This window comes from Stegostoma tigrinum, chromosome X, assembly GCF_030684315.1.
Source record: "Stegostoma tigrinum isolate sSteTig4 chromosome X, sSteTig4.hap1, whole genome shotgun sequence".
In the NCBI taxonomy this organism is placed as follows: Eukaryota; Metazoa; Chordata; class Chondrichthyes; order Orectolobiformes; family Stegostomatidae; genus Stegostoma; species Stegostoma tigrinum.
The window spans coordinates 18017576-18034230 of NC_081404.1; the positions used below are offsets into that span (position 1 = coordinate 18017576).

General features: G+C 42.0%; 1 protein-coding gene and 1 long non-coding RNA gene across 2 annotated transcripts in view; one reads left to right on the forward strand and one right to left on the reverse strand.

Annotated features, from left to right (window-relative positions):
• LOC125448272 (E3 ubiquitin-protein ligase MARCHF9-like) overlaps positions 1-16655 on the forward strand; it is a 49621-nt gene that overhangs the window by 19427 nt on the left and 13539 nt on the right. The window contains exon 2 of the mRNA XM_048523444.2: positions 10846-11001. Within this exon, the coding sequence (XP_048379401.1) occupies positions 10846-11001 (156 nt within the window). The remainder of the gene's footprint in view (positions 1-10845; positions 11002-16655) is intronic.
• The window catches only part of LOC125448276 (uncharacterized), a 143976-nt gene that overhangs the window by 2839 nt on the left and 124482 nt on the right, over positions 1-16655 (reverse strand). The gene's annotated exons all lie outside the window — the stretch shown is intronic.

Genomic DNA, 16655 nt, shown 5'->3' on the forward strand with positions numbered 1-16655 from the left:
AATGACACCTCATTTTGCACTTGGGAACTCTACAGCCTTCAGGACTCAATATCACGTCCAACAATGTTAGGGCTTGAGGCTATGTCCTTACCCCAGCCCCACACACCAGACCTTGTCATCACATGGGCTACTACCACGCACAACCCATTGTCCGCAACCACTGGCCCTCATTGGCAGCTATTAATCCCCCCAAACTAATCTTTACTCTCTCCTTTGTCTGTCCAACTGTTCTTCTCTCTCTTTGGGCTCTAACCCCACCTATCATTTACTCCTTACCCCTTTCGCCACTCTATCTTCTACATGTGAACTAATATTTTTCTAGCTACAGTTGGTTCTGAGGAAGGGTCGTTCAACCCAAAACGTTCTGATATCTCTCCACAGACCTGCTGAGCTTTTCCAGCAATTTCTGTTTTTGTTTCTGATTTACAGCATTCATAGTTCTTTTGGTTTTTGTTTTAGCTGAGCTGGTTAGGTGTCCAGTGTGTGATTTGGAATAATGCTAACAGCGCAGGTTCAATTTCCATTCTGGAAGAGACAGACCCGGAACCTGCTTGCATGCTCAGCCCTTAAGAGAGAAAGGCAATAGCAACCACCATGGACAGAAACAGTTGGGAAGACACCTCAGGACAAAGCATTAGCAGAAAATGAGCTCTGGCTGCCACTACCTTGCCCACTCTCAGTTATGGTGTCCTAGGTGGCCACTCTGTGCTGCTCCTGAAATGTCTCTGTAGACTCCCGTTTGAGAATCATTGGTCTATAGTGTGCATGGTATGTGAATGTGTACATGTTGATAGTGGTGTTGGAGCAGTTTTAGAACTGGCTTTCATATGTCAAGGAATGCTAGGAACACACTCTCCTGGGAAACGTTCATATGATACTACTTAATTCGAAGTACTTTCCTTCATTTTGAAGTAAATAGTCTCTCCTCGAGTATGAAAAGATATTTTAATTACGCCAGATAAAACCAATTAAGTTTTCAAAGTTTAAATGAGAGAAAAGAAGATAAATAAGAGTTCTGGCATTTTTGAGAACATGGTAAAACTGTTTACAATCCTTTTGTGAAAAGTTTAAAAGAAAGGGGAGCCTTGATCACTATTTGTTCATGTTCTTTCCTCCATTGCAGGAATGATGCAGACTCCAGTTCTAAATTCTACTGACAACATCTACTGACTTTTTTTCCGATTTGAAATGATATCAGCATAAAACTAAATTTTGCTGGCATCACTTTCTTTGTTATTTTCTTAAGAATGTGATTGATTAGGGCATTTCAAAGCAATATGTGATTTTTCTGTTAGTGGCTTTGCTTAATAGCTGTAAATGTGAGATTGGAAAATGTCCATCATTCTTGACGGCAAATCTCTATTTAAATACTAAATAAACGAATTTGATATGAGTTCACCTAGTCCAATTTAACAACTGTTTAAACATATTACAAGAAACCTGCTATACTGATTGATTCCAGTCTGTTGGACCAGACACATTGGATGTCTGAAGGTACACTGAGTGACACAGGAAGTAATACAAAGGTACCACAAGGACATCTCAGTTGTATGTTCACTGGAAGTGGGTAGCCTCTTGCCTTCAAATCAGAAGACTGGGTTCAAGTCTCTTTCTATAATCAGGACTGACAATCCCCATGTAGTGCTGAGAAAGCATGCACCTTCAGAGGAGCAGTTCTGTGTTGTTGAGAGTTTGGTTAAGACATTAAACTGAGGTCCAGTATGTCCTCTCAGGTGGATGCCACAGATCCGATGTATCAGGAATCTTAGCTAGGAGTGCTGTTGTAACTTTATGAATAGGATTGTGCTTTCTCAGAGAGTTTAGAGATTTCTGTTAGAGTCAGATATTTACTCTTCAGATGGCAGTTCACTCTCACACTGATTTGCAAAAAACCTCTTTGTATATACCCCCGACGACCTGTCACTTTTCTTATAATAGGATTTGTCCAAAGTTGTCAAAACCATCAGATTTAAATTCATTTGGTTTCCAATCTCTAAGTGCTTGGTTTAAGTTAATTAGCTGATCTTCAAGTTTGTTGCCAAAACTTCAAAACAAGCTCAAAGTTTCCAATCACACAGCCAATTGATTCATGTTTCAATTTCAGAACTGTCTGTACCTCTTCAGCTGCTTACAGATACATGTTCGTTTATATCTCCAAGCTTAGAAAAGTACATGTCCTCTTAAAGGGACTACGCATTCTTCCCCACCCCCGTCATTTTTACAAACAAATTCTAACTTCCTGCCTTCCAATTTGCAAGTACACTACACAACTTTGAAACACCTCCCCCCTTAAAAAAAATGATTATGATTAGATGGCTTTTTAAAAAATCTTAACACCATTATCACGAAATACATAGGTCAGTAATCTAGAGTTACATATTTCATACTAATTCTGCATATGTATATAATATTGGATCGGTAGCATTCAATGTTATATACACGTTTTTCTTCTAAACTTGTGATAACTTATCCACAGGAACATTTTTATGACTTGCAACATGTACAATCTGTAAATTAAGTGCTTGTAACATAAGACTCCAATGAAATAGTCTCATATTCTTGTCCTTAAATCTTTCCAAAATGTTGATAGGGTTGTGGTTAGTATACATAACCGTCTCTGATATATTGCTTGTAACATAAACATTAACATGTTGTAAGGCCAGTGCCAAACTCAATAAATTCTTTTTCAACAGTGGAGTATTTTCTCCGGTGGATATTGAGTTTCTTTGAAAAATGACCAATTGACCTTTCAATTCCACCATCATCCTCCTGTATCAGCACCGCTCCAAACCCTACACCACTAATGTCAATAGCGACTTTAAAGGGTTTCAAGAAATTTGGTGTGACTAACACTGGTACGGTGGTTAACACGGCTTTTAAAGTCTCAAATATCTCCTGGCATTGTCCTGTCCACCGGAATTTCATGTTCCACTTTAGCAAATCGTCAGCGGTGCTGGACGCTACTAAAGTTTGAACTTCTGGTAGAATCCGCTCAGGCTCAACAAAATCGAAGCACCTCTTTCTTCAGGGATGGTTGTGGAAATTCCTTGATGGCCTTCATCTCCACGTTCCTTGAGGTCATCCTTCTGTGTCCAATATTGTGTCCCAAAAATGTCACTTCTGCCTTCACAAATTCAATTTTTGCTAAATTTATGACCAGTTTTGCTTTCTGTAGTCTTTCAAAGAGCTCTGCCAAATGCACCATGTGATCTTTGCATGAATGGCTAAAGGATATTAAGTCATCTATATAGATGGCACAATTAGTCAATCCTGCCACAACTCTGATTGTAAGTCTTTGAAATGCAGCTGGTGCATTCTTCATTCCAAAGGGCATTGAGTTAAATTGATATAATCCATTTGGGGTTACAAACACAGAAACTTCTTTAACTCTGTCCGACATACGTATTTGCTGGTAACTGTGAAGTAGGTCTAACTTTGTGATGTAAGTGGCTGTTTTAACTTTTTCCATGCTGTCCTCCAGCTTTGGAATTGGGTATGAGTCTGATTTAGTTACAGCATTGACGTTCCGATAATCCATGCAAAGCTGTTGAGTACCATCAGGTTTAGGAACCAACACGATCAGTGAACTCCACTTGCTTTGACCTGTCTTGATGATGTCTACTTGGAGCATCGCTTCCACTTCCTTCTGTACCAGTACTGCTTTGAGAGGATTAACCCTGTAGGGGTGTTGTTTTATCGGAACAGCATTTGCTACTTCAACCTCATGTACTATAATATTAGTCCTCCCCATTCTATTCTGGCATAAGCCCGCATATTGCTGCAACAAGCTTTTCAATTCAGTTCTCTGTTCCTGAGACAGAGAGCTCACTATCCTATCCCATTCTTGAAGGACTTCCTCATAATTTGTATTGAGGCACATCAAAATCCAAATAATCTGGAATTAATTCCTCAGTCGGAGTGACAGTAACTAATGTCTGTTTCTCTGGTTCCCTGTCCCTGTCATTAAAGGTTTTAGGACATTCACATGACATACCCGATAATTTTTTTTTCTATCTGGCATATTTGCCAGATAATTCACCTGATTCAGCTTCTTCTGAATCTGATAGGGACCACTACCACTAAACCTCACTTTGAAGGGATCTCCTACCATTGGTAACAGTACCAACACTTTATCCCGACAGGTAAACATACAAATTTTAGATTTCTTATCTGCTTCATGCTTCATTAGATGCTGTACCATCTTCAAATATTGTCTAGTTAATTCACCTTCTCTGTTTAATTTTTCTGTCACCTCAGATACATAATCCAACTGTGAGATCTCCGACTTTGGACCTATCAACTTTTCATTAAGTAATTTTAAAGGCCCTCTTGCTTTGTGTCCAAATATCAATTCAAATGGAGTAAAATGAGTCGATTCTTTCAGAGCATCTCGAATCACAAATAATATAAATGGGATACCTTTATCCCAATCATTTGGGTAATCCTGGCAATAATCCCTTAGCATGGTCTTTAGGGTCAGATGCCACCTTTCCAGTGCACCCATGATTTAAAGTGTTAGATGCCTAAACTATCCATGACCACCTTAAATTGTTTAGCAGTAAAACTGGACACTTGGTCTGATTGAACCTCTCTGGGTAGTCCATAACAGGTAAAGAAAGTAAGCAACTCCTCCACACCCTCTTTTGCCTTGACATTCCGTAATGGAATTGCTTCAGGAAACCCGGTAGACACATCCATTATGGTTAGCAAATGCTGGTTCCCACTTTTGGTTTTAGGGAGGGGACCTACACAATTATCATAACCCACAAGGAAGGTTTTTCAAATCTGGGAATTAGCATCCAAAGGTGCTGGTTTTGTTCCTGCCTGTGGCTTTCCTACCATCTGACATGTACGACAGGTACAGCAACATTCAACCACATCCTTATGTAATCCGGGCCAGTAGAAATGCTTCTGTATCTTAGCCCGAGTCTTCCTCACTCCTAGATGACCTCCTACAGGTAATTTGCTACCCACAATATTTCTTGTCTGTACTCTACCAGCAACACAATCTGGTGAACTTCTGCCCATTTCTCCTCTGCAGTAACCTGCTGCAGTCTGAATTTTCACCGGAGGCTCCTGTCCTTAATAACATTTGGTAATACACTTGGATTCCTTCACCAAGTAGGCTTTATCATATAAATCTTCTTCTGTCTCATCTTTTTGTTTTAACTCTATTAGTCTTTCAGAACTAAACACCTCTACCTGGTCCACTACCTGTTCAGGTTTTTCCTTGACCATTTCATTAAACAGGGTGTCAGCTAACTGGACCTCAACTCCTTCATCTTTCTCTTTAATTTTCCCTTCTTGCTTTAACTTATGGCTGTGGAATCTTGTCACCACACAGTCTGGAAAAATTCCAGGGTATTTTTCTTTTCCAGGTTTTGCTTTGTTCAGTTCCCTGGTTTTGCTTTGCCTTCTCCACTACAAGGGGCATCACTCTCACCTTTGTCCCTGCTAGGTTGTTTCCAAGGACAAACTGTGTTCCTGGAATAAACACTCTCTCTCTCACTCCCACTGTCACTTCCCCAATCTTGTTTGGACTTTCCAGCCTTATCTTACACAGGGGAATGCTAAATCTCTCTCCATTTATTGCACAGATTATCACTCTCTCGGGTAACATTTCAGAAGGGGTGCAGATACTTTCATCTCTTACCATTAGGGACTGACCAGCTCCCATATCTCTCAAAATTTTAACTTCTTTACCTTCTCCCTCTGTTCTTCCTGAGTAATCCTTACGCACAGAGGTGAAGTCTTTGTAGAGATCGAGCACCATCTCACTATCCAGCCCCTGATGAGGTTGTGCACTCTCCTGCAGCTCCTCGAATTCTTTCAGGATTTCCTTCACTACCTTAACTAATCTCACTGGTTTAGCATCTATTATCACATTCTTTTTCCCAGGGCCTTTCTTAAACCACCAGCACTGTAACTTTATGCATCCCCCTCTATTGCAGTGTCAGTACCTGAGGCCTTTCACCTCCTTTTCACCCTCTTGGATTTCTTTCTTCATCTGTGATAAACTGTTCCCAGTATGATATACCTTTTGTCTCTCATTGAAGGATCTCCCTTTGTCCCAACTTCTATCCCTCACGAAGTGAAATTGCTGTCAGGCGCTAGATTTCAATTTATGCACTAATGCATATTCATCTACCATCTCTGCAGCTCTTCTCACTGTTTGAACTTTCTGTTCCTCAACATGAGTTCTTATCACTTCTGGAAGTGAATTTTTAAACTCCTCCAGCAAAATAATCTCTCTGAGATCCTCCTATGTCTTTTCTATCTTTAATGCTCTCACCCATCTATTGAAGTTGCTGTTTAATTCTTTCAAACTCGACATTAGTCTGACCTGGTTCCTTCCTTATATTTCTGAACAGTTCTCTATCCGCTTCTGGTACCAAATCATAGGCACTCAAAATAGCCTGTTTGACATCTTCACAATCTATTGACATCTCTGACAGTGCTGCAAACACCTCGCTCACCCTGCCTACCAACTTGGCCTGAATTAACATTATCCAGTGTCTCTGGCCAATTCACCTGTTTAGCCAATTTCTCAAAGGAAATGAAAAAGGCTTCCACATGTTTTTCATTGAATTTTGATAATGTTTTGACATATTTATATATATCCTTATCAGGTCTTTGGCTATGATGGGTTTGCTCATCATCAATCTCCTCTTCAGTAAACCTATCTCTGACCTTCATTTCCATCCTTTTAAATTGACTTTCCTGTTTAATTTGCAACTTCCGAATTTCAAACACACTCTTTTTCTTTTTGCTCAGCTGAGATCCTCTCTCTCTTTCTTTATGTTCTAACTCCATCTGTCTAATTTTCAATTTAATTTTTCTAATTCCACCGCACCTGTCTGTTTCTCTGATATACCTGAATGTATGACTAACTTGTTTACAATTTCAGCTTTCCTCTTGTCTCTAGTTAAAGATAAATTTAACCTGTTTTCTAAGTCTAAAAGTATATCCTTGCTCTGTCCTTCTAAACTTTCTTAGCAAATTTGGGAAGCATCCTCCAACCCCAGAACCTCTTTAGCAATTCACCAGAGGCACACAGATGTACCCAGCAGGGTGACGAAACGTCTGCAATCAAATACACTGCCTCAGCAAGCAAGTCTGCAACCTTCTTAGAAACGTCAAGTGCCATTTCCCCACTTTAGATTCAACCAACCACAAGTCACCAAGATTAAACAGATTTTCCACTTCTCCTCCAAGTTTTATTTAAAGATCTAGGACACGAATCCCTAAATCTGTTCAAATCTGTCCAAAACTGTTCAGATCCATTCAGATCCTGTACATGAACCAGGCAGATCCTGGACTCGAGCCCTCAATCTTTTAGGAAAGGGAGTTTGAACCCCTAAGATAATTAAAATCAAAATACAAACCCCCAATATTATGGTGGGAGTACAGGTCCCCTTCTCATAATTAAACCCAAAACACCCAGAGAAGCTTGCCTCACCTCATGTAATCTGTTAAAAAGGAGTGGTTAAATGAAAGAAAATCCCTGATATTTTCTTTATAACCAATAAATAACAATTTATTTATTTAACCCTAACAGTGAACAAATTAACAGAACTACTAACAAATCGAACAATTCTCCCTTAACTATTCCGTTGCTGAACAAAATTCTACTGGTATGCTACTCCAATAAGCACAAGTCCCACTTGTATAAGCTCAAGTAATAATTAAAATAAATTAAAACTTAGACTCTCAAAAGTACAGAGATAACAGGGGTGTAGAGCTGGATGAACACAGCAGGCCAAGCAGCATCAGAGGAGCAAGAAAGCTGATGTTTCGGCTCGAGACCCTTCTTCAGAAAATTATCCAGCATTGGCAGTTCCTACTATCTGTCAAAAGTACAGTCAGGTTAAGTCTTTCGGAATGTTCTTTGCCTTCCCCACTGCTCCTTCTGTCAGGAATGCTTTCTCTATGAATTCTTCTGTCAGGAGCCTTAGCTAGGAGTGCCGTGGTACCTTTATGTATAGACAGTGATTTCTGAGAGAGCTTAGAGATTTCTGTGAGAGCCAGATATTTACTCATCAGATGGCAGTTCACTTTCACACCGAAACTCCCATATACCTGTCAATTTCCTTATCATAGAATTAGTCCGAGGTTGTCAAAACCATCAGATTTAAATTCATTTGGTTTCCAATCTCTAAGTGCTTGGTTTAAATGAATTGGCTGATCTTCAAGCTCGTTGCCAAAACATCAAAACAAGCCTAAGGTTTCCAATCAGACAGCCAACTGATACTTGTTTCAATTTCAGAACTGCCTGTACCTCTTCAGCTGCTAACAGACACATTTTGTTTAAATCTCCAAGCTCAGAAAAGTGCATCACCTCTTGAAGGGACTATGCATTCTTCCCCCCTATCATTTTTACGAACAAATTCTAACTTCCTGCCTTCCAATTCACAAGTACTCTACATAACTTTGCAACACATGGCATTATTGCATGTACAATAGTGGAGTTTTCCTTGGTGTCCTGTGCAACGTTTATCATCAAATGCTTATGTAGTACTGCCATAACAGGGACATCTGTGCGATAATGTGGAAAATTGCTTTGTAATAACTTGCCGCTGTCGCTCAGTTTGGTTTCTGCCAAGGCCACTTTGCTGATGTCATTTGCAGCCTTGGTTCAAACATGGACTGAAGAGCTGAAATCTAGAGGTGAGGTGAGAGTGACTGCCGTTTTTGACTGAGTGTGGCATTAAGGAGCCCTAGCAACACTAGAGTCAATCGGAATTAGGGAAAACTCTCCATTGGGTGGAGTCATACATGGCACAAAGCAACATGTTGGTCGATCTTGAAGGTCAGTCACCTCAGCCTCAAGACATCTGTGCAGGAGTTCCTCAGGATAGTGTCCTTTACCCAACCATCTTCAGCTGCTTCATCATTGACCTTTCCTCCATTATAAGGTCAGAAATGGGGCTTGTCGCCAATAATTGCACACGTTCAGCACCATTTGCAACTCCGCAGATACTGAAGCAAAACATATTCATGTGCAGCAAAACTTGGACAATATCCATAAGTACTGGGCACTGACATCTCCAGCCAGAGAGAGAGAATCTAACCATTTTAATACTATTGAATGTCAAGGGCAATCACTGAATCCCTTATCCTCAATGCCAGAAACTAAACTGGATTTGCCATATAAATTTTCTGAAGAAGGGTCCAGACCCGAAACATCAGCTTTCCCGCTCCTCTAATGTTGCTTGGCCTGCTGTGTTCATCCAGCTCTACACCTTATCATTTTTGCTGTATAAATGCTGTGGCTACAGGTGCAGGTCAGATGCTAGGAATTCTGCAGCAAATAATTAATCTCCTGACTCCTTAAAACCTGTCTATCACCTACAAGGCACAAGTCAGGAATGTGCTGGAATACTCCCCACTAGTTCTTACTATCTCTCAGTGAGTTATATTTCAAAGTACCTCTTTGCCTTACATCATCTTGAAATTGTAAAAGGAGTTATATGAATGGAAGTTCATTAGATCACATTTACGAGGAACAAAACAATGGGTTTTAAGGTTATCAGGTGTTCCTAGCAATTGTTTACAAAGAAATGAGCCATGGTTTGGCGGTGATACCTTCTCCTTTTAATAGAAGTGCAATTGGGACTGGGAAATATAGGAGGAATTCATAGTCTGAAGGCAAGCAATGAAAATAACCATTTGGTGAGACCTGTAACTAACTGAGGTAATTGGATCACAAAGAAAAGCACTGGGCCTCAGCCTGAGAATATATTTTATAACTTTTTACATGGAGGTGCCTGCAAATATACAAGTGCTACAGTCAGTCAGAGATTTTTTGTCTTGATCACTACCCAGTGATTTCCCACCCTGTTTGAAAAATTTATTGTGTGTCTAGACTTTGGATAATATTGGCACCTGACTGGGTTGCAATGCAGGTCACGCGTGAACAGCTTGGCAAACCTCACTGGGCTCACACATAAAGATGTCAATTTCATAGGATACCTGGAGGGCTTTTGTATCCCAGAAGGAGTCACACTGGGGGGCAGAGGCAGTGGGGAGGGTGTTTGACGAGAATACATCTCATTAAAAAAGAACGGATCAAGGAAAGCATGTTGCTCGATGAGAGTTCTTGTTAAATAAATTTTTTTAAAACATAGTGTGAAAATAACAGGGCTGTTGCGATTCAGAATCCCTGTGGGGATGTCATCTGTAATTGTGCCATCTAGAATGGATAATAATAGACTCTGTGTATGTGTGGGCTGTGTTATCGCAGTTGATGTGGATCTGTGTGCACTGAGACATGTTGGAGATGACAGGAGCAACATAGTTCATCTCCACATCAAAAAAGAACCAAATAGAAATTCTTAACCATTGGATAGATCAGTGCATGTATCAAGCGTGGCTCATGCATCCAACTCCAGAAGTTTGAGCCCCAAATCCAGGCAGCCGTGACCAGTGCAGTATTCAGAGAGTGCTGTGTTGTCAGTGGTGCTGTCTTTCAGATGAAATGTTGAGCCAAGGTTCTGTCTACTTTCTCTGCCTGGTGTAAATGAATCCATGGTACCACTGGAAGAGCGGAGGAGTTCTTACTTATGTCTTGGCCAATATTTGTCCTTCAATTAACATTACTTTAAAAAAAGTAAATTGCATTGCTGTTTGTGCAAGTTGTCTGCCACATTTCGGGCAGTTTTGAACAGTGATTGCACTTCAAAAATGCTTCATTGGCTATAAAGAGCTTTGGGTTGTGTTGAGGTCACAAAAGACTGAAAGTTTGTTCTTTAAATGCGTGTACAGCACCTATATGGAGACTATCCACTTTTCTCCCAGCTTCCCTAATACATGTGTTTAATGTGCTATTTATGATCTATTTTGCAGGGTGACTTACTGAGCCCTTGTCGGTGTGACGGTTCCGTGCGCTGCACTCACCAGCCGTGCCTAATCCGCTGGATCAGCGAGCGAGGCTCATGGAGCTGCGAGCTATGTTACTTTAAATACCAGGTCCTGGCAATCAGCACCAAAAATCCCCTGCAGGTCAGTTGCAGATATCCACTGACATGGGGAAGTAGGGCAGGAGAAATGTAAATGTATCTTGGATGTGTTTTGTTTTCCTGTTGAGTTGTAGTCTCCTGCTTGGCCTCTCCATGACAGATCACCCAGCCCACAGTTTGAGTGGGAATGCATAATAGTCCCTGCCAGTGCTTCAAGGCTGGCAGATGGTGTATAAGCTACCTCATAATGTTCCAATAATTTTTCCTTGGGGGTTGGTGAATCATGCTACAGGAGGCTGTACTGCCTCCTGGTGGCTATTTCCTGCAGTACTGGCAAACTTAGAGTCCAATGTGAAGAATGAGGGATAGTTTTTTTTAAGAAAGGGAGGTAGGGTAATTACTGAAATACCCCATAAAGGCTGCCATCTATTGAAGCTCCACAGCATTGTGCTGCCCAGTCACAAACCCTTTGGTGCCATGTGCTGTGCCCATGCCATGCTGGTGGCAGCTATTATTTACCACAGGAAAGCCAATATTGCAAATAGATAGAAAACAAATATACACCCCCAACCTTCCTTTATTATCAAACGCTGCTGTGGGTCATTAATTCTGATTTCGGCAACACTTTCCTTTTGAATTCCTCCTACCACAAAGAAAGGTGTCAGTGCCTTCAGGAAAACAGCAGGCAGAAGAAGCTGATAGCTGTTTCTTATATAGTACCGTTTTACTGGAGAAAGAGAATTTATTCAGGAAGAGTCAAAATGATGTCAGGCTTTTAATTTAAAAAAGACCCCACCTCCTAACTGCTGAGAATGTGTCCTCACCTCCTACACTTCTCAATCTTGAGAAGAGAGATAGTGAAGCCTCCTAATGAAAACCATTTCTCCACACCGACACTCAGGTATGGTGTGAACCCAGAGCACGTTTGGTACAGACACAGCGGGAAAAGAGAGTGAGACGTCCTCCCCCAGAGGAGTCTGGCTCCACACATTCTTTCTCAATCTGACTCCAGATTGACATCAGCATGTTGTGTGAGCGAGCAGTGCACCAATTTTGCACTGAAGTCGCAGCTGTTCTGTGAATGTTGGGGCAAGACGGACGGACATACAAGCTTATAACCAGAACGCCTACATAGTAACAGAGGTGGGAGGGTGTCTGTGGCTTTTCCCAGGAGTCTGCAGGAAATCCGCAGTCATTTTGTACTCTCCTAAGTTTAGAGCCTTCTCCCCTACTTTTTATTTGGAGCCTGGCATAAATTTTCTCGGGCACCAGCCGCCCTCAGGTACCTCATTTCCTTGCTTGTTTTTTTTTTCATTGTGAGCCTGCATAGCAAAGCTCAGTGGGTCGTTCATCCCTAGGTGGCATCATAGCCAAGCCTGATCCTGTTTCCATCTCAGCATCTGTACACCTAAACTTTCCAGCAGAGATGGTGGTGATTGGGGGTGGAGTGGAGAGGAGGAGGAGGTGCTGGTGGTAGCGATGATGGTGGAAAGTTGATGAATATTTTTTAAAATCCAGAGCAGCACCCACTCTTATTCCTTCTTAGCCAATATTGCTGGGGACCATTGCAGGACCTCAGCTTCTGTACTGACTTTGTCCCTGAAGTAAACCATCTCTTTCGCTTAGAGGAGTCTTGTGTCTGGCATTGGCATTCCTGATGCCATTTTACCCTCCCCGCCAGGTGCGGAGTCTTCACCCCATTAGCAAATCTGCCGGAGCTATCCCACTAGTTGCATGAGGTGTGGTCCGATGATCAAATGGGAACTGTGACAGTCTGGTATTGAGTGAAGCTGTAGGCTGTTTCTTTAAGCCTGCCTTCAAAGTTTAGACTGTTTTACCCGCCACACCATTGGACAATGGATGGTATGGAGCTGTCCTTACATGCCAAATGCCATTTGTCTTTAGGAAATACTCGAATTCCTTGCTGGTAAATGATGGGCCATTGTCTGTGACCAACACTTCCCGGAGTCCATGTATTGTAACAGACGATCACAGTTTTTCTCTCGGTATCCCCTTGTTTGACTAATAAACTCTGTGCACATCCAAGCACTTTGAGTAGATATCCACAATGACTAAGAACATTGAGCCCATGAAAGGACCTTCATAGTCATCGTGTACCTGAGTCCGGTGGTTCCCATGAATGTAGGGAATTGCTGGCTGTAACTTTTGTCTTCGTTGGCACTCTAGGCACTGCCCCACCAGTGCAGACATGTCTGCATCCAATCCTGGCCACCAGACATAACTTCTCGCTAATGCCTTCATTTTGGAAACCCTGGATGATCTAGGTGGAGTTTAGCCAGTATCTGGTGGTGACCTTTACTTGGGACAATCACTCTTGCTCCCCATAATAATATGCCGTCCTCTACGGTGATCTGGTCACTCTGGGTCCAGAAAGGTTTCAGTTCTGGTGGTGATGGCCCTCTTGTTTCTCCCATCATCACCAGCTGCTTTAGTTTTGCCAGTTCTGGATCCAGAAGGTTTAAAACCAGAATGGACTCTTCCAGTGGTGTCACTACTGGTAGTGTATCTGCCAACTGGAGGTGGCTGAAAGCATCCACATTTGCAACTTGGCCTCCCAGATGGTGTTCCAACTTGTAATTGTATGCACTTAGAATGAGAGCCCACTACCTGAATTTGACATGAAGCTATGGGTGGCCTGATGTAGCCCTAGCAGGGATTTGTGGTCTGTTACTTTTACAAATTTATGCCTGCAACGGTATTGGTGTAACTTTCTCACACCAAAGATGACCGCCAAACCTTTCTTTTCTAGCCGGGCTTGTTTGCACTCTGCATCAGTCAAAGTCCGGGAGGCATACACGATCAGGTGTTCCTCTCCATTGAGCCAACACTACCCCAGAACCGTATGGGGAGCCATCGCTTGCCAGCATGAGATCTCGCTTGGGATCGTAGTATGCCAACACCTGACACATTGATAGCTGCTGCTCCACTTCCCTAAAGGCTCCATTTTGACTATGAGTCAGGTTGACTCTTTTTCAACAGCAGATATAAAGGTGTCAGGGTGGAGGCAAGGTTATGTATGAACTTTCCATAATAATTCATCAATCTAAGGAAAGACCTAAGCTCCAGTACAGACATGGAAGCCGGGGCACCTTTGATCTCCCTCACTTTATCTTCCAACAGGTGTAACCCAGTCTTGTTGACTCTGTAGCCTAAGGAGTTCACTTGGGGCGCCTGGAACACATACTTTGCCCTTCTTAGTTGTATGCCTGCCTTGGAGAAACCTCTAAGGAACAAGGCCAAGTTCTTAGGCACTCTTTATTGGTCCTCCCTGTTATAAGCACATCATCCAGATAAATGGCAATCTGGGGGAGACCTTGTAAAATGTTCTTCATCATCCGCGGCAAATGGCACAGGCTGATGATATCCCACATGGCAGTCTTGTATATTGGTACAAACCCTTATGGGTATTAATTGTAGCATACTTCTGAGAATCCTCATTTAACCAAAATTGCAAGTACACATGGCTCATGTCCAGCTTCATGAAGAAACTCCCTTGTCAGCTTGGTGTAAATGCCCTTTATGTGAGGGACTGGGTACTCATCCAGCTGTGAGAAGCAGTTTACCGTTTGTTTAAAATCTCCACAAAGGCAAACTGACCCATCGGGCTTCACAATCGATATGACCGGTACTGCCCATTCTGCAAACTGGACTGGTTTGATGATTCTGTTTTTCCCCAGCCTCCTGATTTCTGTCTCTACCTGTTCCTGTAAGGCAAATGGCACTGCGTGGAATCGTGGAATTGTTTCCTAGTCAACTTCCACATGGCTTTGTCTCCTTTGATAGTCCCGAGAACTTTCTGAAAGACCTCTCGGTATTTAATTGGGCCTTCACTCAGGCAGCCATTTTCTAATTGAAAAGTGTTGAGCCAATCTAGGTGAATCTTACTGAACCAATTTTGTCCCATCAAGCTTGGGCCCGAGCCTTTTACTATAATCAGTGGTAATTGAACCAGCTGCTGCTCATACAAGACTAGAACTAAAGTTGTACCCTTAATCTGTAAAAATTACCCAGTATAGGTTCTCAGACTGGCTGAGTCTTATGCAAATTTAAGGCTTGGAGTCCAGAACAAATTTTGTTAGAGACTGGTTCAGTAATCACTGCAGGCGCATCAGTATTAGAACCGGGTGAACATTTAATCAGACATTTATTTTGATTGGTTCTGATTTGGATGTTGCTAAGCAAATTTAATTATTCCAAACCAGATATAGGTGGACTTTCCAGGGTTTGCACTCTCCTGCATACTGGCCTAGGAGTTTTCTTACTTAGTTCAGACCTCCTTTGCTCTCGAGTCAGCATACTGGCAGCAGCCACAATGATTTGCTGGCCCAGATCCTGCAGAAAAATCTAACCATTTGGCCTAGGCTTGCCTTTGTTTTGGGGTTTTGCCGTGGGCAGTCTTAGAGTTCCCCTGTAGGATATGTCCTGAGTGAGGCTATGCAATTACATTCATTCAAGTGATGTTCCCCCAAGGTCAGTCAGCAAGGGTGGCAAGGGTGTCCACTCCCATTGGTATACCCTGTAAATCTCATTCTCCACTTGCCACATTTTCTAATGACAAAACCAGTTATAGTATCTGTTGAAGTCCAGTTGGACTTCAGCTAGTGGGTGCTTTTGCGTGGTTACATCATTAGTCCCACATACCAAAGGGTCTGTCAGCATCTCATTAAGGGTTAAACCAAAGTCACATGCCAGTTGTCTTAACCCAGTCAGAAATCCCAACACAAAATCCCCTGTTCTCAAACTGCTGAGTAAAACAGATAGTATCTCAGAAGTAGAGGAGACTTAGCTTTGTAATATTCCTGAACTAAATCCGTCAGCTCTTGAAACGTTTTAGTATCTGCTGCTTCAGGGAAAGCCAAACTCCTAATAACCAAAAAAGCTCCAGTTCCTGAAGCTGTCAGGAGAATTACTTGATGGGTGCAGATGAAAGCAATGTCATTTGCCTAGAAAAAAAAACATTCTTTCCACATACTAGACCCAGTCTTTGGCAGCAAGATCAATCAAATCAAGCTTCCCAAAGAATAGCATGATGACAGCAATATTTATCCAAACTCAAAGAAAATTGTTGTGAGCAAATTTCTTCAGGAGAGTACTTTTTCCTCTCGTTGCCACTGAAATAATTTCACAGAGGCTGGTATCCTGTCACCAAGTCATCCTTCATTTACAAGTGCATAGTACCTGACACTGGCCCAATTCTCAGTGAACAGAACCCCTGATACTCTTGTTTGTATCTGTCAGCCAGGGCTCCCTCATTGGGGGCTGATTGGACCGGGTTAACAGCCTCAATCAGGGAACTCATATTCTATGAGGTCCATCTAGCTGACTTCATTACATTCACTACAGTCCATATGGTTCAAAGCAGTACTGGATTGCACGGCTAATCGTCTGAATTACAAACTTGCTGATAAGGGAAATTGATGTTTTGGAGATGTTGCTTAAAATCACAACCAAGCCCATTGTAAGCTGACTGCCCATTCACCTTTGGCATGACTGTAGAAAACCAGACAGTTATTTGCGCACAGGCACTGGGTCTTCGATGCATTGCACAATATAATTGGTTTGGTGGAGGTGCGGGTGGAAATGTAACAAAAATGTGCTTAAAGGGGCAGTGTCTGCATCAAAAAAGTGCTTGGCAACTGTTTCTCATTTACTAATTTAAAAACTACAAGGTTATTT